Source organism: Hemicordylus capensis, chromosome 3 (genome assembly GCF_027244095.1).
Source record: "Hemicordylus capensis ecotype Gifberg chromosome 3, rHemCap1.1.pri, whole genome shotgun sequence".
Lineage (NCBI taxonomy): Eukaryota > Metazoa > Chordata > Lepidosauria > Squamata > Cordylidae > Hemicordylus > Hemicordylus capensis.
Window position 1 is genome coordinate 131,711,794 of NC_069659.1, and position 21,632 is coordinate 131,733,425.

A 21,632-nucleotide genomic window follows, 5' to 3' on the forward strand; every position below is an offset into this window, starting at 1 on the left:
CTTCGCGGACCCCTCCCCACACAGCCTAGAGGAAGCCTCCCTAAAGGGATAAAGGTGTTTTTTTTTTTAAAAAAAAAATTCACGGAAGGGGGGGGGTGGGGACTGTGAAACCCCTGAACAGTCAGTGGGGTTTGGACCAAGGTCAGACAAAATGGGGGATTTCGATTCAATCCCGAACCGTCAACCTTAACCAGTTCGACGTCGAGCCTGTTTGCACATCCCTAGTCAGTACCCTAATATCCATATTTGTATAAACTACATCTTTTAAACAGTATGACTAGAGGGTGGATGAAATGCCACATGGTGATTAACCTCATTAAGGATTGGTTCTGACCTGGAATATGGAGTTGCAGAACACTGAAAACAAAGTGTTTATAGAATGGAAACTTTTTTTCAGTCATTGACTAGACAAAATACAACACAATAGATAAGTAATAACCTCCAGCAATCATGGTTCTGTCAGTACTTTCTTACAAAACACCTTTTACAATATAACAATATATAGTACAATGGACATTCATGATTTTACCAATTGCTTCCTTACACAACTTGCAGTGTAGCAAAAATTTGCCACTTTGATGGAAACATTAATATCATTGTTGGACAAAAGGAGAGAGACATAAAAGGCCGATGGCCTACCTTGGAATCTAGACAAAATAGGGGACAAAAGTGTTAGCCGATTATCTCTATAAAACAAACAGTGAAGCAACATATGGATCAATTGTCTCAACTGCTCCTGACTGACACGGGCAAAAGGAATACCAAGGTAGTGACCCTCTAGGAGAGCTGAGGGAAAGTGTTATGGTGTTTTCCTCTTCTCAAATGGGGTACGATTCAAATGGGGAACTTCTGAAGTTTAAACACACATAGTGAAGGTGTTGTTTTACCAAGTGTTAAGTTTTTTGCCTTGGCTCTCATTTTTCAAATTATATACAAGATGTGTTAGCTGAAGTTATCTGGTATAGAAATATACCATGACTACTACAATTATCCTTGAATATTGTCAGCACTGATGTATATACAAGGGGCTCCTAATGGTGTAGGAAACAGTTCATTACATTTCAGAAATTTCTTCCAACCAAGAAGGCGCAAGCTGTGTTCAGTGTGTGTGTGTGTGGGGGGGGGGTGTATTGTGTTTGTGTGTTAATTCTGTACAGGGATAATTTTTAAAAACTGGATGGGTTTAGACACCAGACAGATCCATGGGTTCATGCCACCTGTGGTTAGTGAGCATTCTGAACCTGTACCTGTCGAACTCTGTTTATTTGGGGCAGTCAAACCACAGTCTGAACACAAGATTTGAAGTGAGTTTGTCCATGGCTTTGGATGGTGTCTGTGGTTTAACCTTGGTTTGTTTCAGTAGCTCTGCCCTCTTAGGCCTCACTCATACAGAGAAAGGCAGACCTAGATAATGTGATGTAAGGTGAAAGGGTAGGACATAAATAAAGCACAATGAGGTGAAACAAACCAAGATATGGTGATAGTTTGTGACACCAATCAGGTTTAAGTAACTCTTGCTTTGTAATGAACTTTGGTTCCGCTTGGTGTCTGGACCTACCCAACACTTTAATAAACCAAACCAAAATTCTGACCAGAATTCACAGAGAGTGCAAGCTTTTGAGTTCACCAGACCTTTATTTGCTTAACAAAGCTTGAGGAGTGCTGATTAACTTGAAAGTTTGCACACTATTTTGTAAATTTTGTTTAATCTCAATTTTTTAATATGTCCCTGGTTCAAAGCTAAGTTCATGGTTAAAAATTTATTCTAAACTGCACCAGAACGTAGGTCATGAAACCCATGGTAAGGAGTGGTAATTTGATTCCTGTGTAGTGGTAAGTAGTTGTTGAAACCTCTTTGAATGGATGAGTCATTTTTATATACTAAATGGTATTCACTTCTATCAATATAACTAGTATTCAATGCAGTTTTGCTCTTGAAACCTTTAAGCTAGCCAAGTGTCCAAAATATGAGAGATTGCAAATCAGGCTGCTTTTTGTAATGAGCTTAACAAAGTAAACAACAAAATGAATTTTAATTAAGGATTTGTGTCTCCACAGCTGTTGGGGTTAAAACTGGCTAAATAAAAGCTGAAATTTATTAGTGTTACTCTTTGTTGTAGAAGCCTGTAAGTGTGTGTGCGTGTTCTTTATTGGCACTTGAAAGAATCCTCAGAGCCTAAAAACCCAAGGGATAATATCTTTGGGTGATGGGGAAAATAATATGAAAAGTTTGTAAATTCAGATGGCTCTGTAGATCCCAAACCTATCTAACCACACATCCCCCCTGAAGCAGCTGGCATACTTAATGAAGCATCTTATTGTGGGAATTTTGCATCATGGCTTGGAACTATAAACTTTTCATATAAAAATGAGCTGTACTGATGCAGCAGATGCACTGCAATTTGTAAACCTCAGCCCAGGTCCTTTTTCTGCCTATACTCTGGTTAGATAATCAGTTGAGTTCAACTCTCCTACTTCTTAGCAACAGTAGATGAAATAAAGATCTGAATTTGTGTTTCACTTTTGGAAAGGCAAACGCAGAAGATTGAATCGGTTATGAGATTCTGTAGAGTAAGTGTTTTAAAAAGACATGAGAGCCGATGAGGCAGGAAGTTGAAAGTTTGAACTATTGTTTTGTTTTGAAAAATGAATTTGCAAGAACTTGTAACTTCTTAAATTTTGCTTATGAGTTTACTGTATCATTTTGGGCAAGACTGCCAAATGCATGTTTAATTAAAAACATTAATTAAAAATAAATTTAAAAATGGGGTTTCTCTAATGCAAACAAAGGAATAGAATACCCAGAATGTTCTACACCAGGTCCACCTGAACAAAACCCCCCCACAGAATCCATGCTGTGCTTATACTGCTGGGGGACTACTGCCATGCCCTGTGGCTGTTGGCTTACAGCAGGGCTATATGGCCTTTCTGCAGATGTTGACCTACACCTCCCATAATCCCTGACTATTGGTCACTGTGGCTAGGGATTATGGGAGTTGTAGTTAAAAACAACAGCTGGAGGACTGAAGTTGTGCAGCCCTGGCTTTCAGAATGCCACAGGATTCCATCTTGCCCCTTATGCTTTTTAAATCTACATGAAACCACAGGATGAAGTCAGAGTTAGGCTGAAGTATGCTGTTATTACTTGGCTCTGTTGTGTTTATCAGAACATCAGGAGGCAGTGGAAAGCCTGAACTAGGTCTGGTGGAGGTCAGGCAAAAGATAAAGCAGAAGTGCTATTGGTTAAGAGTTTAGCTGATCTGGGAAGAGGTGCTAGACAGAGCTCCACTCCCTCTTTAAAGTTTAGGTCTTTAGCTTGGGGATACTCCTTGACCTATCTTTGCTTATAGATGCTTAGATGTTGGTGGTAACTAGTACTGTAGTATTCCCCCGCCCCCTGTTCAGCATATACTTGTTGCACACTTTCTTCAAAGATTGACCTGGCCATGGGTATTCATAGATCACTGATCTTGAGACTACTACTGTAAAGGAACTCTAGATCCATAGCTCAGCAGTGGAGAACATGCGTTGCAGGCAGAAGGTCTTGGTTTTAATCCTTGGTATCTGTAGCCAGGGCTGGGAAAACCCCATTTCAATTCCTGGAGAGCTGCTGTTAATGAATGCAGAGTAAAAAGTACTAGGCTTGATGGATCAATGGTGTGACTCTGCATAAGGCAGCTTCATATGGAACTGCCCTTGAAAATCATTGGTCCAAAATGCCATTACCAGGCTTCAGTCCAGAATTGGCTGCTGCAACACAGTATTCCAGTTCTTTAGGGTCAGCATTGGCTGCCTATTTGTTTCCTGTCTCCGTTCAGAGTTCTGGTTCTAACTTTTCATGACTTAATTAGCTTGGGTCCTGGCTGTTTGAAGGGCTGCCATCTTTCACCAGTGTGTTCTCTAATTTTTTTCATTTGTGTGCAGAATGAATTTTGTTCTGGGCGGTAGTACCCTGTTTCCCCGAAAGTAAGACCTACCCCGAAAGTAAGACCTAGCAGTAATTTCTGATGTACTGCTAATTGCCCTAGTGCATTTTTTGGGGCTAAAATTAATATAAGACACTGTCTTATTTTTGGGGAAACATGGTATCAAGGCAGTGTGTGTGCACACGTGGATTCAGAATGGGGCCTTTCTGATTCAACTTGAGCAGGATCTAAAATTAACTGAACAGACATCAAATGTGTGTGAGTGAGCACACGCACATGCACACACCCCTCTTAGAGGGAACACTGCCTTCCACATATGCCTCCCCTCATACTTCAATTGACATTGGAGGTCCTGCCATGCCTTTAGAGGTATAGCACATGACTAGAAGGAGCAGGACATTTTCAGTAAGGCATCAGGTCTGCAGATGCCCTCCCTAAGGAAACCCACCTTACCTCCATGTTTAGCCTATTTTCCAGTAGGCTTATGAGATCACCTGGTATTCTGTATGTGTCCCCACCGCCCATTGAGCCCACTGTGTTGTAAGTGGGCTTACTTGTGAACTGACTAACCAATTTGAATCAAATTTGGAACAGCTGTAGGGACACACAGGGACACCTCAATTCCATAGTTTGTGATGATGTCATCCACTCCAATCCAAGATGGTGGTAGCGTGAATGTTTGAGGCACAAGCCAGCTAATTTGTGGACTGTTTAATCCATTTGAACCAAATTGGGTACAGTTGCAGTGAGTGACACACAGGGATACCTCAATGGCATAGTTTTTATTATTATTGTATTTATTTATTTGATTTGTATACTGCCCTTCCAAAATGGCTCGGGGCAGTTTACAATTAAAACACACCACTAAAGCAGTAAAGAGCTAAAACAAATTAAAAAACAATATAACAATTAACAATTTAAAAACATTTTAAAACAACAATTAACAATTACAGTGATTAAAACCCCCGAAATCGGGTTTTGAATTTTAAAATAAACCAGAAATGAAAACCCCCATAATTTAGGAAACTGAGAAAGCTTGGGTGAAGAGAAGGGTTTTCAGGTGTTTTTTGAAAATTGCCAGAGATGGGGAGGATTGCATCTCAGCAGGGAGCGCATTCCACAGTCTCGGGGCCGAGACCAAGAAGGCCTGTCTGTGTCGCCACCAAACAAGATGGCGGTAATTGGAGATGGACCTCCTCAGATGACCTCAATGGGCGGTGGGGCTCATAATGAAGAAGACGCTCTCTTAGATGCCCAGGGACTAAGCCGTTTAGGGCTTTGTAAGTTATAACTAGCACTTTGTATTTTGTCCGGGAACCTATTGGCAGCCAGTGTAACTCCATCAGTAAAGGAGTAACGTGGTCTCGCTGAGATGACCCAGAGACCACCCTGGCTGCCGCGTTCTGAACCAACTGAAGTTTCCGGACTACGTACAAAGGCAGCCCCACGTAGAGTGCATTACAAAAGTCGTGTGGAGGTTACCAGCAGATGTACCACAGTTATGAGGTCATTGATCTCGAGAAACGGACTCACTGGCGTATCAGCCGGAGCTGATAGAAAACACCCCTGGCCACCGCCTCCACCTGAGAAACCAGGGAGAGGTGTGAATCCAGAAGTACTCCCAGACTGCAAACTTGTTCCTTTTGGGGAAGTGTGACCCCCATCTAGAACAAGCAGATCAAAATCGTCTCTAGATTTCTGACCCCGCACAATAAGTACCTCTGTCTTATCTGGATTCAGCTTCAGTTTATTCTCCCTCATCCAGCCCATTACTGCTTCCAGGCAAGCATTTAGGGAGGATATGCCAGCTCCTGAAGAGGTTGACATGGAGAAGTAGATCTGGGTGTCATCAGCATATTGGTAACACCCAGCTCCAAATTCCCTGATGATCTCTCTCAGCAGTTTCATGTAGCTGTTAAAAAGCATTGGAGAAAGTACGGAGCCTTGAGGGACACCATACTTAAGCTCAGATTTTGAAGAGCAACAGTCTCCAATCGACACCATCTGGAATCTATCCGAGAGGTAGGAGCAGAACCACTGTAAAACAGTGCCTCCCAGCCCCAACCCCCTCAGACATTCCAGAAGGATACTATGGTCAATAGTATCGGATGCCGCCGAGAGATCCAAAAGGACCAACAGAGTCACACTTCCTCTGTCAATTGCCAATTGGAGATCATGCATCAAGCCGACCAAAGCAGTCTCCACCCCATAGCCCGCCCAAAAACCAGTTTGAAATGGGTCTAGATAATCAGTTTCCTCCAAAACCGCCTGGAGCTGAGAGGCCACCACCCTCTCAATTACCTTGCCCAGCCATGAGAGGTTGGAAACAAGCCTAAAATTGCTCAACTCTGAGGGATCTAATGCAGGCTTCTTTAGAAGAGGTCTAATGATTGCTTCCTTAATAGCAATAGCAATAGCAATAGCACTTACATTTATATACCGCTCTCTAGCCGGAGCTCTCTAAGCGGTTTACAATGATTTAGCATATTGCCCCCAACATTCTGGGTACTCATTTTACCGACCTCGGAAGGATGGAAGGCTGAGTCAACCTTGAGCCCCTGGTCAGGATCGAACTTGTAACCTTCTGGTTACAGGGCGGCAGTTTTACCACTGCGCCACCAGGGGCTCATCTCTTAAGACAAAGAGGCATCCTGCTCTCCCTCAAGAGAAGCATTTATGATTTCCACCAGGCTGTTTGCAACAACCTCCCTGCTAGATCGAACAAGCCATGTTGGACAAGGGTCAAGAGAACAAGTGGTAGGCCTCACCGATCCAAGCAGCTTGTCCACATCCTCAAGAGTCACAAACTGAAACCGATCCAGTCGAATCACATAAGAGGAGTTGTTTGGCACCTCCAGCTCAGTCATCCAATTAATTGTGGAGTCTCCAACTAGGTCGGCCCGAATCTGAGAGATTTTATCTGCGAAAAACTCCTTAAACACATCACAGTGGGTGACTGATGACTCCAAATTCTGATTCAAGGGAGGGGGGGCAGATACTAATCCCCTCACAACCCTGAACAACTCCGCTGGATGTGAATTCGCAGAGACAATGCAGGCAGAAAAGAACCGCCTCTTTGCCGCACGTATTGCCTGAGCATAGATCTTTAGATGTGTTCTATGTTGCAATCTGTCAGATTCGAGTCGAGTCTTCCTCCACTTGCGCTCCAGTTGCCTACATTGCTGTTTCAGTACCCATAGATCTTCTGTATACCAAGGGGCCAATTTTGAAGCGGGTCAGAGGGGACGCTTGGGAGCAATCATGTCTACTGCCCTGGTGAGCAAGTTGTTCCAATTCTCAACCAGGGCATCAACAGGATCACCAGCTAAGCCAGCATTAAATCCCTCCAAGGCTTCTTGGAATTTTAATGGATCCAATAACCTCTTCGGGCGGACCATTCTAATGGGCCCCTTGCCCCTGTGGAGGTGGGAAGTGGTTGTAAGTCCAACCTTAACCAGTTGGTGGTCCGTCCATGTCAATGGGGAAATCACAGGAGTCCCCACCCACGGAACACCACCCCGATCAGAGTAAAATAGCAAATCAAGCGTGTGACCTGCAATATGCGTCAGTCCAGAGACCATTTGGGATAGGCCCATAGTCGTCATGGCCGCTATGAACTCCTGAGCTGCCCTGGACAGATTGGTCCCAAAATGAACATTGAAGTCCCCCAGCACCAAGAGTCTGGGAGACTCCAATGCGAGTTCCGCGACCAAGTCTGTGAGCTCAGTAAGGGATTCCACTGGGCAGCGGGGTGATCGGTACACCAACAGAAGTCCCAATCTATCCCTGGTCCCCAGTCTCAAGTACACACATTCAATATGGTCCGATACCCTGACAGGGACCCTGGGAAAGGAGATGTTATCCTTATAGACCACAGCCACCCCACCTCCCTGCCCACATCCCCTCACCTGTTCCTCTACAGAATATCCTGGAGGGAGAAACTGGACCACTAGCCTACCCCAAACAAGTCTCGGTCATACATACTGGGTTGGCCCCTTCATCCATGATCAAATCATGGATGAGTTCAGATTTATTTTGGACCGACCTGGCATTACAGTGGAGCAGGGAAAAGCTATGTGGGTTGTTGGCAGTGCTCCCTGAGGTCAAAGAGCTGGCAGGACAGCCGGAAGGGGAGACAGCTATTAAATTTCTGACTACCCTTCACCTGGAACGGCCCGCTGACCTGCCAACATTACTTCTTCTATTCCCCACCACCACTGGGATAGGTTCCCCATAGTCAACGAAGGCACTCCCCATCTTCAGATGAACCCAAACACATTACAGCAATTTCAACCCAAGTCTAAAACGGCTTAAAACTAATTATACAGAAGCCTTCTAGCCCTCACCCTCATTCTCCCCCGAAGTGGCTCCCACAAAGGGGCAACCCCCTTTGGTGTCGCCCCTTTGATGGCGACCCTGCCGCCACAAGGAGCCTTCCTATAAAGCCCAAAATTGAGCAGGTGACCTGAGGAACAGCTGAGTCACTCAGGGGCTGGTCCCAGTCCTGCCCACACTTCCCACAGATGTTAACCTGAGGCTGTAGCACCACAGGGGAAGCAAAAGCAGGCAGGCAACAGCAGAAGGAACCCCAGTACCCACCTGGTCTCTCACTCCAGGCAGCACTGGGTGGGAGATAGATGGACTTTCCCTTACCTCTCTGCTGGGCTTCTATATGCACCCTGATTCACAAGGAGCCTTCCTATAAAGCCCAAAACTGAGTTTGTGATGATGTCATCTATCCCAATCCAAGATGGCGGACGTGTGAACATTTGAGGTGCAAGAAATCTAACTTGTGGACTTCAGTTAGAAGCAAATATAGTCCAATTGTAGAGACAATGCTTTTGACATCTTGCAGGAAGGGAGTCCTCTTCTAAGATGATGGCTGGGTTTTTCCAGGAATGGGCCAAGGCACTACAGTGTAGTGCCATTGTAATCCTTGATCTGGTTGTGGCACAGACCTTGGCCTACTGTGGAGAGTCTGTCTTCCCTAGTGATGGAAGTGCAACACAAAATCAAGTGAATCTTTTGGACTCAAAAGTTCACTTACAGTTGCAATTCATCAAGGGAATTGTGTGAGAAGATCCTGAGCAATTGCCCAGGCTACAGCTTACACTGCCACCCTTGCAATCCTAGCCATTGCTGTAAGACAATTCAGTGGGGACACCCAGTTCCACATTCTGAATCATGTGTAGAGGCCTCTAGGTGCTTACGATGCCATTTTGCCGAGACTGGGAAGCCTCTGTGTTGGGCACAGTTTCTCTCTAGACATCAAACTGTAGACTTCTACCTAGGCAATTGGATTGCATAATAGCCAAGATGGGAAGCAACAACTGAATAGAGGAAAGGTTTATAGCAGGTTTCCTTAACCTTGGGCCCCCAGATGTTGTTGGACTACAGCTCCCAGAATTCTCAGACGTGGCCTTTGTGGCTGGGGATTCTGGGAGTTGTAGTCCAACAACATCTGGGGGCCCAAGATTAAAAAACCCTTGTCTATAGTATTATGTAGTCTGGGACAAAATATCATTCAGCCGCATTTTTGTGAGTGTAGACTTTGGTATTCAAGCACTTAGTGTTAAAGAAACACCACATGGGGAACAACAAAGGAGTTGGTGGGAATCTCAAGTAGTTGAAGCAGAGATTTCACTTTCCCACCTGTCCTCTAAATAAGACTGGCACCTCTACATGTCCAGGAGCAAGTCATAATGTAAATATTTTGCATAAAGGAACCCAGGTATAGATTCAACTTCATGCAGAGAACAAAGCCTCCTGAACCAATGATTTAATTAAGTGCATAAGGCTCTTGTACAGCAGTTTGAAAAAACAAAGAGATAGGTGACTGTGTTTAGAGAAATGTTCAGTCATGAGCTGAGGGCTTTGATTCCACCCCACCCTGTCCTCCCACCCCCACTGGATGGTCATGCTCAAGGCAGAAATGCTAAGTAATATTTCTTATTCTCATAATTATCTGCACTGTATATTATCTGTATTTTAATTATGCATTGTTTTAATTATATGGTAAACCACTTTTGAGATTATTGTAATGAAAAGTGGTATATAAATTGAACAATAAATAAATAAAAATAATATTGAGAATGAATTGTGACAACACCAAGTAGAAATCAGCTGCCTGTTTTATTTATTTAAATGTCTATTCTGTTCTAACAGGGAAAGACAGCCAAAAGGTTTCTCGCAATATAAAATTATTACACCAATAACATCAATTAATTTTTTTAGTTTCAAGATGGAGTTTGGGGTTCAAATTGTAACCTGAGTGTCTTCGCCCAAGTATGCCTAGTCAACCGCAACCTAGCAAGTCTCCCACAAAAGCCAAGAATAAGTAGTTCTGTGTTTTTCAAATCTTGTGAATTTTGAAGTAATATCCATTCAAACGAGAAATCTCTGTGTTGTACTTTACCACATTTCACAATAATAAACTATCAATCAAATAAAGGAAGAGATGGCCCTAAAGATACACGTTGAAGGTGATGGCTTAAACTCAGATTCTTATGTTAGTTGTTGACACTTTTGTTTAAATTTTAAAAGGAAGAATGTTGGATACAATTCAGCTAACTTTGCTGTGGTTTCCTTGTTTCAGTGCGATTCACTCAGGGCTTTTATGCTCAGTCTCTTCTAAATGCAGTGCTTGCCAGACGGCACCCTTGAAACATTACACTTTTCAGATGAACAGCATGTCAAATTATGTCTGGTGTGCTTATCTTGTGTTTTATTTTTCAGAGAATTCTCCCAGGAGGGAACACATCATTTGATGTAGTTTTTCTTGCAAGAATGGTGGGAAATGTAGAAAACACTTTATTTATTAATACATCTAATCATGGGGTATTTACTTACCAGGTAAGAGGAAAATGTAGTTTCAATACTTAAATGTTAGAATGTATTGCACATTTACTGAGCATCCAGTCTGAACAGTGTGACACTACCTTTTGGTTTGACATTTGTTTCTGAAAGCAAGGCTTTCAATTGAAACTATGAACACAGATTCTGCTCAATATTTCCACTGTCTTGCATGGGGGTTGTTCACAGATTAAGATGCCATTCAGCTACAATATGCTTACAGAATTGATTTTGTAAGATGTCAACAATAAGCGTCCCTATGCTATGCATATTTTATGTGTCTGAGAGTACAAAGAAGTTTTTTTTAATATTGTGCATGTTGTCGTCATCTTGGAAATGAGCAGCCAAAGGGCCAGCCTCCAAGTGCTAAACTTCCAGCATGTAAACTGATCCTGGACAACAGTAAATTATTTCCCACTGTCATGATGCTTACATGATTTCTGTTTATCTTATGAAAAATAGTCATAGTGTCTTAACTATGACTTGCAGGTTAAGACAATTGTGATCTAAAATTTTAATTGTAAAGGAACCAAAAAAGCATATGAAAGAGACATCAAAATGGCAAAATAGCTATTTTGAGTTTAGAGTCAGTGAAAAGTAGATAAAGGAAAGATAAGTGCCATTTTTGATAATATTCATGATGGTGAGTTTTTCAGGAAAATTTTGGGATTGGAGGATGAAAAAATGGCATCAAAATGTTTTATTACAAAATGTTCTAAACCTGATGAGAATTGTGCTTTAGAAGTATAATCTGCAGTTGTCTTCTGCAGGGCGTTTTTCACACAGTGGGCTTTACTGCACGTTCAAAGATGCCCTCAAAATCCGATACACAAAGTAGATTTTTTAACCCTGGGTATAATTCAGGCTACCCAGTAATGTACAATGAAAAACCTGAATTGTGTGTGAAGCGCTCCCTGATAGCTCGCAGGGACTTCAGAGTAAATCTGGATGATATATGAATGTGCACCGGAGGAGATGCGATCTAAAAGCCCTCTGTGGAAAACGCCCAGGTGGTGGAAGATACGACATTTAGGCTGTATTCTGGACAATTAAAAATGATGATGTGACATGTTTAAACAGGGATAGGCAATCTTGGCTCTTCAGCTGTTGTTAAAATACAACTTGTATTGTCCCCAGCTCAAGAGTCAAGATTATCTACCCCTGATTTAAAGCAAACCTTTCAAAGGTGAAGTTGGAAAGAAGGTAGAGTTTCTCTGCTTTCAAGAATTGTGTGAATTTTAAACATAAAGAGCAGATGATTAATACACATGGTGGAATATTAAGATGTATGTTTTTTCTTCTTAAAACAGGTGTTTGGTGTAGGGGTACCAAACCCCTACAGATTACGCCCTTTTTTAGGAGCAAAGGTTCCTGTAAATAGCAGTTTTTCTCCTATTATAAATATACACAATCCCCATAGTGAACCTTTGCAGGTAAGCATGAAGTAGCACTTCTTTACTTACAATTGCTAGTTAAACTATTAATGTGCTTATTATATAAAAGTATTTCATATACTCCTTGGAAATCTTCTTTCTTCTCCCTCTATTTTATATTTTTGAATGTTACTTTTAGAACTTGTTAGAAAAATTATTTTAGTGGTGAGGAATGAATAATTTGTGGAACTATATTTGCTGAACATTGATTTTATACATGCAAGCCTGTCTTAGAGCCACCTAATGGCACAATGGGGAAATGACTTGACTAGCAAGAAAAAGGTTACAGGTTTGAATCCCCGCTGGTATATTTCCTGGACTATGGGAAACACCTATATCGGGCTGCAGCAATATAGGAAGATGCTGAAAGGCATCATCTCATACGGCGTGGGAGATGGCAATGGTAAACCTTTTCTGTATTCTATCAAAGACAACCACAGGGTTCTGTGGTCATGAGGAGTTGACACAGACTTGACAGCACACTTTATCTTTAAGCCTGTCTTGGCAAATGCATAGACATTCTGTTTAAATTTGTGCAGGTACTTGAGTGTTAAAGTGGCATGCATTTTAGCAGATAATGGAATTTAATGGAATCTGGGATGCCCCCCACCCCCTCCCCCCATGGAACAAAGTAGAAATTGAGCTTTTGGGAAAGCTGCTATAAAAGCTAGAAGCTGTTTGTTTTTTAAATATTTAAGCTATAGGGAACACAGAAAGAAGTTTGGGCACTAGACCAGACTATCTGTTTACCTTGCTTGTGACTCCACTTCAAAAATGGGCAATTCCACAAGCTGATCTGATGGGATTTCTGCATGACTTCTGTCCTCCCTCATCTGGAATGTTCATTTTTGTAAGCCTGTAGCTATCTATTACATGTTTAGTTTGAACTTGGGTTTTAACTTTATCACTAGTTAAACTAACTTTAATTTTTCTTGCTCTTTGCAGGTAGTAGAGATGTATTCAAGTGGAGGTGATCTCCACTTAGAGCTTCCAACAGGCCAACAAGGGAGTACAAGAAAATTATGGGTGAGTGGTATAAATGCTAACTGATGCATATTAAGTTGTGAAAAATTCTAGAGGAATCGCTATATTTGTTTGTTGCAGCAAAATCAACAAAGAGTTGTGTAGCACTTTAGAAACATTTTATTGTGGCATAAAGTTTGTGACCGGAGCCCACTTTGTTAGATTCATGGAGTGTTATCCTCAATCAGAAGATGTATACATTTACAGTTGTGGGGGAATGGTGTTACAAAGTGAGACCAGGAGACTCAGCAGTGTAAGATTACTTTGCAGAATTGAAAGGAAACAAGGAGAGTAACCTGCTCCCAATTGGGAATGAATTAGCAAAGCAAGATAAATAGTGTGCAGCAACACCTATTTTCAGCAGTGAGGTAATCTTTATTCAGCCCAAATAGGATAGTGCCAAACTGGATATGAATTAATCATGTAACATTAGCTTTATTGCAAGCTGATAACCATAGCATATCCTGAAGACTGTAAGGACTGATCTGAGGACTTACACAAATTAGGGTTTTGAGTGCCTGTTGCAACAAATGGGGAAAATGAACCATGGGGAACGTTGAGTTCCTGGGAAATATTTTTGAATCAATTTCAACTTTAAGTCAACAGTTGATACCTGTAACTGAAGTAAACATATCATCTTTGTATGAATAATACCTTTTATTTTCATAAAATTCAAATGGTGTTGCATCCAAATACATTACACAAGTATGTATTTTGCAAAGAGTGGTAAAAAATGGAGATGGGGAGGGGAGCAATAGTATCACACAAAATAGTCTCTTTTTTGTGCGGTACTATTGCTTCACTCCCCCATTTCCTAGAATGAGTATTAATATAGATATATAGATAGGCACTCAGTTTGTCGACGCTCAGTTTGTCATGATGTATAGTTTTGTCTGTACATCATTTGTACATATCACTCAAAAATGGAGTCTGTCTAATGCTGCATTTTGATTAAATAGGTGTTGAGGAAATATTAGTGTACATACATTATCTTATTGTCTGTCCCATTACCTTATTGTCGCTTATCCTATATAATAAAACCCTAAGGTACCTGCGTCTGTGTCTCTTGCGGGTGTTCTGCGCATGCGTGGCGCGCTCGGATCCCCGGCGGCAGGGCTTAAGAGCCCTCCGCCGCTGCTACAGCCCCCAAGAGCAGCCGCTCAGATTGGGCCGCGTCTGTGGCGCCGCCCGGAGTAGCCACTCCGGTGGTGGGGAGGCCACTTGCCACCCTGGATCCCCGGTGGCAGGGCTTAAGAGCCTTCCGCTGCCACTACAGCCCCCGGGAGCGGCCGCTCGATTATGCCGCGTCTGCGGCGCCGCTGAGGGAGGCCGCACCCACGGCCTCTAAGCAGGGGGCCGCCCTTGATTCTCGGCGGGGGGGCTTAAGAGCCCTCCGCCGCCACTACAGCCCCCAGCTCAGCTGCTCCTATTAGGCCTGGCCACGTGCTCCTGACTGGCCTAGGAGCTGCTACGGACATCCTCACTCCAGCGAGTCAGAGAGAGGACTGAGCCGGCGCAGGCGCGCAGCAGGCTCCCCTGTTCACAACTCTTCTAGCGCCCGTTAATGTAACGGGCTTAACAGTCACTAGTGTTCTATAAAGGTGAACATCAATGAAATAAATTAGTTAACTTAGTCACTTCTACGTTAAGTCCCATTCACTTCAGTGGGAGTTAGCCATGTCTAACTTAGTTTGGATCGTGGAAACCATGTTTAATTTCCACCATATATCATGTAGGCTAAACCCTCGCTCTTCTACTTGTGCAAGCCTTGGAAGAACTCTACTTCCAATTGTGGCTTGAAAGAAGCTAGGATTGCTCGTAAAGTCCAACTCAAACTAATTCAGAACTGGTCAGATCATGGTCTGTTTTGCAGTGTTGCATAGAATGAGCCAGGATCAGTCACTTTAGATATCATGAGCTTCTTTTTAGCAATCTTTAGAAGCTGACATTTTCCTTAGCTTTGCACAGGCAGGGGAAGGGCAGGGCTTGCTCCTGAGGTTAGGGACCTTGCACAAAGCCAAAATTTAACCTCAACTCTGTATGACATCTGAACTTGCTGACTGAGTACTTTCACCCCCTGCTGTTGGACATAGAAACCTGGCTTGCTTCTATAATAACGTAGTGTTCAGTAAGGGCAGGAAGCAGGCCTATTGTCACTCTAGCTTTGTGATGATGGCAGGCCTATTTTTTACTCCATCTCCTGGGATGATGGCAGCTCCATCTCCTCCCACCTAACAGCTTGTTTTTGTATAACAAGCTCAATGCTCTGCTGTTCAGGACTTGAATCGCATTGTCCAAACTTCCTCCTTCAGCCTATGCCCTGATTGATCTGAGCCAAGGCTGCTTGTTGGGACTTAAATCTCACTAGTGTGAGTTCTATTTTTGTGAACTACAGGAAACATTACAACTCAGTTAATCCCTAGGCTTTGGTCTACCCAGCCCACCTTTTTTTCTGCTTCCTTTTCTTCTGTCATGGTTGACTAATATTCATTAATCCATGGAATTGAGGAACTGGCTGTGACAGGGTGGGTGACATGGGGGTAGCTTTTACTCCAGCTGTCTCCAAGTGCTTTCTGTTATGACCTGTTATAAAAGTGAGACAGCCACTTACTTCTATGGGAGAAAATAAAAGGGCTACAGTGTAGGCACTATTAAGGTTGAGGGCAAAGTTTATACTGATGCTAGGTGTTTGACTTCTGCTTTTAAAAAAAGGACCCTGAGTTGGGGCATAAGGGACATAGATGCGCTTTGTATGAAGAATACAGTGTGTTGCAGCCTCCCCAGGGCTCCTGCATTCCATGGACTTTTCATCTTTACCCCAATCACAACAGTGGGCATCTTGCTAATTGAGTATAATTAAGTCTTGTCCTCTTTGGTATAATTTAGATTTCCACAAACTTTGGAAGCATAATGGCGGTGGGGAGGGGACTGGCTTGCCAGGGGACAGAAATAGGAATCGGGGGTAGGGGGTGGGTAGGATTTAAGTATCTACAAGTTTCTTCGTGGTTGCCATTATCAAATGGTATACCTGATAGTTTCTTGTCTGTCGTCTGTGTCTAAATAGTTCATATATAGGGATTCTGAGCTTTTACACGTGTTTTGAAATTGATTGAGAAACTTGCTTCCATCTCAACATGTAAATTAGTATATAACCTTTAAAAAAACAACCATGAAACTATCCTGAATATTTCCACTCCATAGAACCATTGACCTGAAGGGGCCTTTGTAGGCCATCTAGTCCAGCCCCCTGCTTAGAGTGGGAAATCCCAGAGCTAGAGCATCACCAACAGATGGCTGTCCAGCCGGATAGATGATTTTGTGAGCCTTTTATTGTATAGGTCTTATAATGTTGCATGATTGTCTATTTCAACAGGAAATCCCCCCCTATGAAACGAAAGGAGTTATGCGAGCCAGTTTTTCTTCAAGAGAAGCAGATAATTACACAGCCTTCATTCGAATAAAAACAAATTCCTCCGACAGCACAGAGTTCATTATTCTTCCAGTAGAGGTAGAAGTCACAACAGGTTTGTAACGTTACATTTCAATCTGCTCCATTTATTTATGTTGGTACCGCAGTAGAGGGGGGGATATTACTAATTTTGTTTGCTTCTTCTAAAGCTCCAGGAATTTACTCATCAACAGAAATGCTTGACTTTGGTACATTAAGAACACAAGGTATGTCCTATATATGAAGTGTGCCTGCATTTGATTAATTTGTAAAACCTGCCATTTTACAAAGAGTGCATAAAAAGGAATCCCAATTTTGTTTTGTTTAAACTTTGCATGCAAGGAACTGGGGGCTCTCAGTGATATTCATCCATTCCTGGGGTGTGTGGTTTCAGGGATATAATTTGAAGTAAAAATGAAATTAGAGTGAATAGTACATGTATAAAGGTCTTCTAATAAACCTACACACTCAGTACAACACTTTTTGTATTGGTGTGGTTGACTGCCTTGATTGCAGGATTGCCACATACCTTTATGCCAAGGGTGCTGTAGACAATTTCCAACAAAAAAATTAGGAGTTACTCTGAATCAAGCCTCAAAGCCATTTAATTGCATTTTCCCTCTTTTTGCAAGCAGTGCAAACAGTACCACTGGGGGGTGGGGTGGGGGGCTGGTATTGAAGGTTTTGAGGTTTGTACAACTGAAGAAGCCGTAATATCTTGGCCGCAGTGCTTAAGGACTCGGATAAGCACATGGTGTAAATGCTTAACTATTTGAACTGATACATAGCAAGCAATTTGTATTTTGCAGATGAGAGTGCATCACATCTCTACAGTGTTGCCAATCTTATTGTTTTGGAGCTGGATCCAAACGCTCCTCTAATGCATGGATCACCAGTGTGCACAGGAAGCCCCTGCATAAGTGTGTGCTTTTCCATTGACTTCTGTGCAGGAATCAGTACACTGTATGCTTCCCCACTGTGCATACAGAGATGTCCCAACACTGAAGTCGGTGGATAAACTTGCTTATACTGGTGCTCATTGTGCATACCGGAACACACTCAGGGCTTTCAGTCAAAGCTATAATGTTTGGCATATGTGGTGATATGCAATATCTAATTGTGAGGAATCATAAAAGTAACAAAACAATAACATAGGAAGATGCCTCATACAGAGTCAGATCATTGGTCCATCTAGCTCAGTATTGCCTACCCAGACTGGCAGCGGCTTCCCCAAGGCTGCAGGCAGGAGAGCCCTATCTTGGAGATGCCAGGGTGGGAACTTGAAACCTTCTGCAGGCAAGCATGCTGGTGCTCTTCCCAGAGAGGCCCTGTCTGCTGCGAGGAATATAAAGAAGGGATGGTATGAGAACCGCCTCCGTTCTTTGCAACTGTTCTCGAGCTATAGATAGATGGATAAAATGCTTTGAATCATTGTCTGGAAAGAGGCCACTGCTGCCTTTTCTTTTTCAGACAATGTTCTCTAGGACATCAGTTTATCTAGCCACTGTTAGCAATCCTCCAACAGACAAGAATATAGAGGAGAGGTTTTGTTTCTTTATTTAAAGAAGCAGACTGTTTACAAATTTATTGCTTTCATTTTCAAGTTGGCCAGCTAGGGTTATTTTTTTTAGCAATGGATAAATAGAATAACTATCCTGTAGCCAATGTTACTTAAATAGATTAATTTTTGTGCAATTGAGCTTAGTGCATTTTAAAATTTGGTTTCAACAGATCTGCCAAAAATTTTAAATCTTCACTTGTTAAATTCTGGAACAAAGGATGTGCCAATAACAGTAAGTATTTTCTGTCTAATTTCACATCAGAATTCTTTGTTTATATATATATATCCTAAATAGCAGGAACATAGTAGATGGCAAATACTGAGTTCTGTTAGTTATGTCCAGATTTCCCCTCACCTGGAACTCAGAATTCCCCATCCAACATATACCCTATGGATGGGGTTACTTTTTTCAAATGGACTCTTTTGATGTAGGCTTGCATGCATTCAGCAGCAAATTCTGTCCGTGTTGCATGATGTGATATTGCAGGTTCATGTGGGTAAAGTGAAGACAAGAGTCTGCATACCATGATTCAGCTAAAACTCCCTAGCTTCCCCACCACCACCATATTTGCATCCTTCCAATTTCAACTTTCAGTCAAGAGTAGAGATGTGTATTGAAATCCTTATTTGAAAAAGTTGCCTTCTCTTAAACAAGCTCTATTTTTCTACCACTTTGAGATTGTAACGATACAACTATTTTAAGAACTGCTGTTATGATTTGCATTAAAGTAAAAGCAATAGAAATGCCTAGACACACTTAAAGTTATTGATTACATTCCAAAGTTCCTACAGCATTTCAACTAAGCCATTTTAAGAGAAATGTCTTAAAGTATATAGATAACTAATTGGTACAGTCACAAATTGAGAGCCAGCATGGTGTAGTGGTTAGAGTGCTGGTCTAGGACTGGGGAGACCTGATTTCAAATCCCCATTCAGTCATGATACTTGCTGGGTGATTCTTGGGCCTGTCACTTCTCTCTCAGCCTAACCTACTTCACAGGGTAGTTGTGAAGAGAAACTTAAGTATGTAGTACACTGCTCTGGGCTCCTTGGAGGAAGAGTGGGATACAAAATGTAAATAATAATAATAATAAATTTCTTAAGTACATGAAAGCCTTTGGATAGGGCGGTGTAGAAATGTAATAAATAAATGCCGATATAAGTTAATTATATTCAAGAACACCTCTATCATTCTACATGGTTATTGCAAAATAGATTCAAACAAGGCTCTGAGGCTCTTTTGTCTTGAAATACCAACTTCATATTTATAATTCCTTAGAAAACCTTTTTTTAAAAGTTATATCTATTTCAATAAAAATATATCTGGTGAGGGAGCCTCAAAACCTGAACTGATGGCTGTCCATAAGGTTGCTACAAGCGATAGCTAATGATACAAGGTGAATAGATCTATATTGTCCTAATCCTATTCATTCCATGGCATGGTGGAGCATATCTGCCTGGCATGCTGCTGTTGGTAGAATTAAGACCTCCAACAAAAGAACCATTTATCAGTTCTGACACTTTGCTTCCTGGGCTGGTGCAGGATGTCTTATGAGACTTGGCAATGTATGTGGTTTTGTTTGTATTCTGGCTGGGTTATATGCAGGATTCTCTCTGCAGCTTGTAGGATGCTGATGTCCAGTGGTCTGTATATCTGTCTCATTGTCTTCTAGGGATGTGCAGAATGTTTCGACAGCAAAATGTTTCAATTCAAAAGGAGCTATTTTGAGTGTTTCAAGCCTGAAATAGAACACCCCTCAAATAAAGGGCCTGTTTCAAGCTTGGAATGAAACAATCCTGCTTCAAGTCGAAATACTTTGACATTCTGAGCGCCATTTTGGAGGCCTGTTTTTCCCTTCCTGATCTCCTTGCATCTTGGTTGGCTTGTTATCATACAAATCAAGTATTGTCATGGGCAACTGAGCCCCCACTAGTTGGTTGGAAGGAGGGAGGGGGAACACAAATGGAGGGAATTTCAAATCAAAATGTATTTAAAGGAAGCAGAGAGAGCACTTATAGTGTGCCTCTCTTGAAGAGGATACATCAGGATGGAAAGGAGGGAGGAATCAAGGAAGGTTTGATTCTGTTTTGTTTTCTTGGCACTGAGTATAATATGCTGAGCTATTGCTGCAATAACTATCTGGATCGAGATCAGTCAAGATCTATAAGTATGGGTAATGCACCTGTGCAGGACCCTTGCAGTAGAATACTGGAGCTTGTCGAGGCAACCGAGTCCTGCCCCCATGCCTACAGCATGCTATTTAAAGGTGTGCCGGGGACCATGTTCTTCAGCTCTTTTCTGACCGCCATTGCGTTCAGTCCTCGGGCTGTCGCTCCTTGTTGGTTAAAGTTCTTCCTGTGAGTTCATCACTTAAAAAACAAAATGGACTGTTAATTTCGGTATAGACTAGGGAATAGCTTCCAGACTTCGTCGGTGTAGATACGATCTTTTGAACGGACCTTAACTATGATTTTGGATAACGCTAACATGGCTGTGGAGAAAAGGACTTTCAAGAGGTACACGAGTTGTAGTGCCAAGTAGGGATGGGTCCGGACTGGTCTGGAGGCCATTGTAAAGGCCTCCGGACCGGTTCGGACCTGGCCGGTCCGGTCCGAGGGGGTTCCTTTAAGGGCAGGGAGGGTTTACTTACCCCTCCTGCCACTTGTCCCCCTCCAGCGCTCGTATTTATTGTAAGAATTGGGGCGGCAGGATACCTTCCTGCTGCCCCTTGCCCCTCCGCAATGCAAAAGGCTCCGGCAAGCCTTTTGCGCATGCGCACGTTGTGCGCGAGCTTCCTAACGCCGGAGGCCCGGTCTACCCACCAGCAGGGGCTGAGGCCAGGTAGACCGGGCCTCCAGTATCGGGAAGCTCGCGCGCGACGTGCGCGTGCACAAAAGGCTTGCCGGAGCCTTTTGCATTGCGGAGGGGCAAGGGGCGGCAGGGAGGTATCCTGCCGCCCCAATTCTTACAATAAATACGAGTGCTGGAGGGGGACAAGTGGCAAGAGGGGTAAGTAAACCCTCCCCGCCCTTAAAGGAACCCCCTCCACACTGCTGGACCGCAGCTGTGCGGTTCCGTGCACACCCCTAGTGCCAAGCTTCCCTCGAAAGACCTCCATGTTCTGCTTTTTAAAAATTTTATTGGTTTTTACAATATCTTAACAATCCCGTTACATCTAATTAAGTAAATATAGCTCATCAATCTGCACGATTCATTAACTATACAAGTCAACCATTGCTATAATAATTCAAAACATATATCCTACACATTGCAGACTCAATTTTGCTCTACCCAACCTGCTGTTATTACTAAATTTCAAACCCTGCTGAAAGGTCCATATTAGAAAAATAGTTCTTTAAATATAGTAAGAATGGTTTCCAATCTTCTT

General features: G+C 42.6%; 1 protein-coding gene across 2 annotated transcripts in view; it reads left to right on the forward strand.

Annotated features, from left to right (window-relative positions):
* Positions 1–21,632, forward strand: part of TMEM131 (transmembrane protein 131) — a 125,484-nt gene that overhangs the window by 50,954 nt on the left and 52,898 nt on the right. For both annotated transcript variants that reach the window (XM_053307841.1, XM_053307842.1), the window contains exons 6-11: positions 10,662–10,778; positions 12,089–12,211; positions 13,157–13,237; positions 16,608–16,758; positions 16,853–16,909; positions 18,414–18,475. In XM_053307841.1, coding sequence (XP_053163816.1) covers positions 10,662–10,778; positions 12,089–12,211; positions 13,157–13,237; positions 16,608–16,758; positions 16,853–16,909; positions 18,414–18,475 — 591 coding nt within the window. The remainder of the gene's footprint in view (positions 1–10,661; positions 10,779–12,088; positions 12,212–13,156; positions 13,238–16,607; positions 16,759–16,852; positions 16,910–18,413; positions 18,476–21,632) is intronic.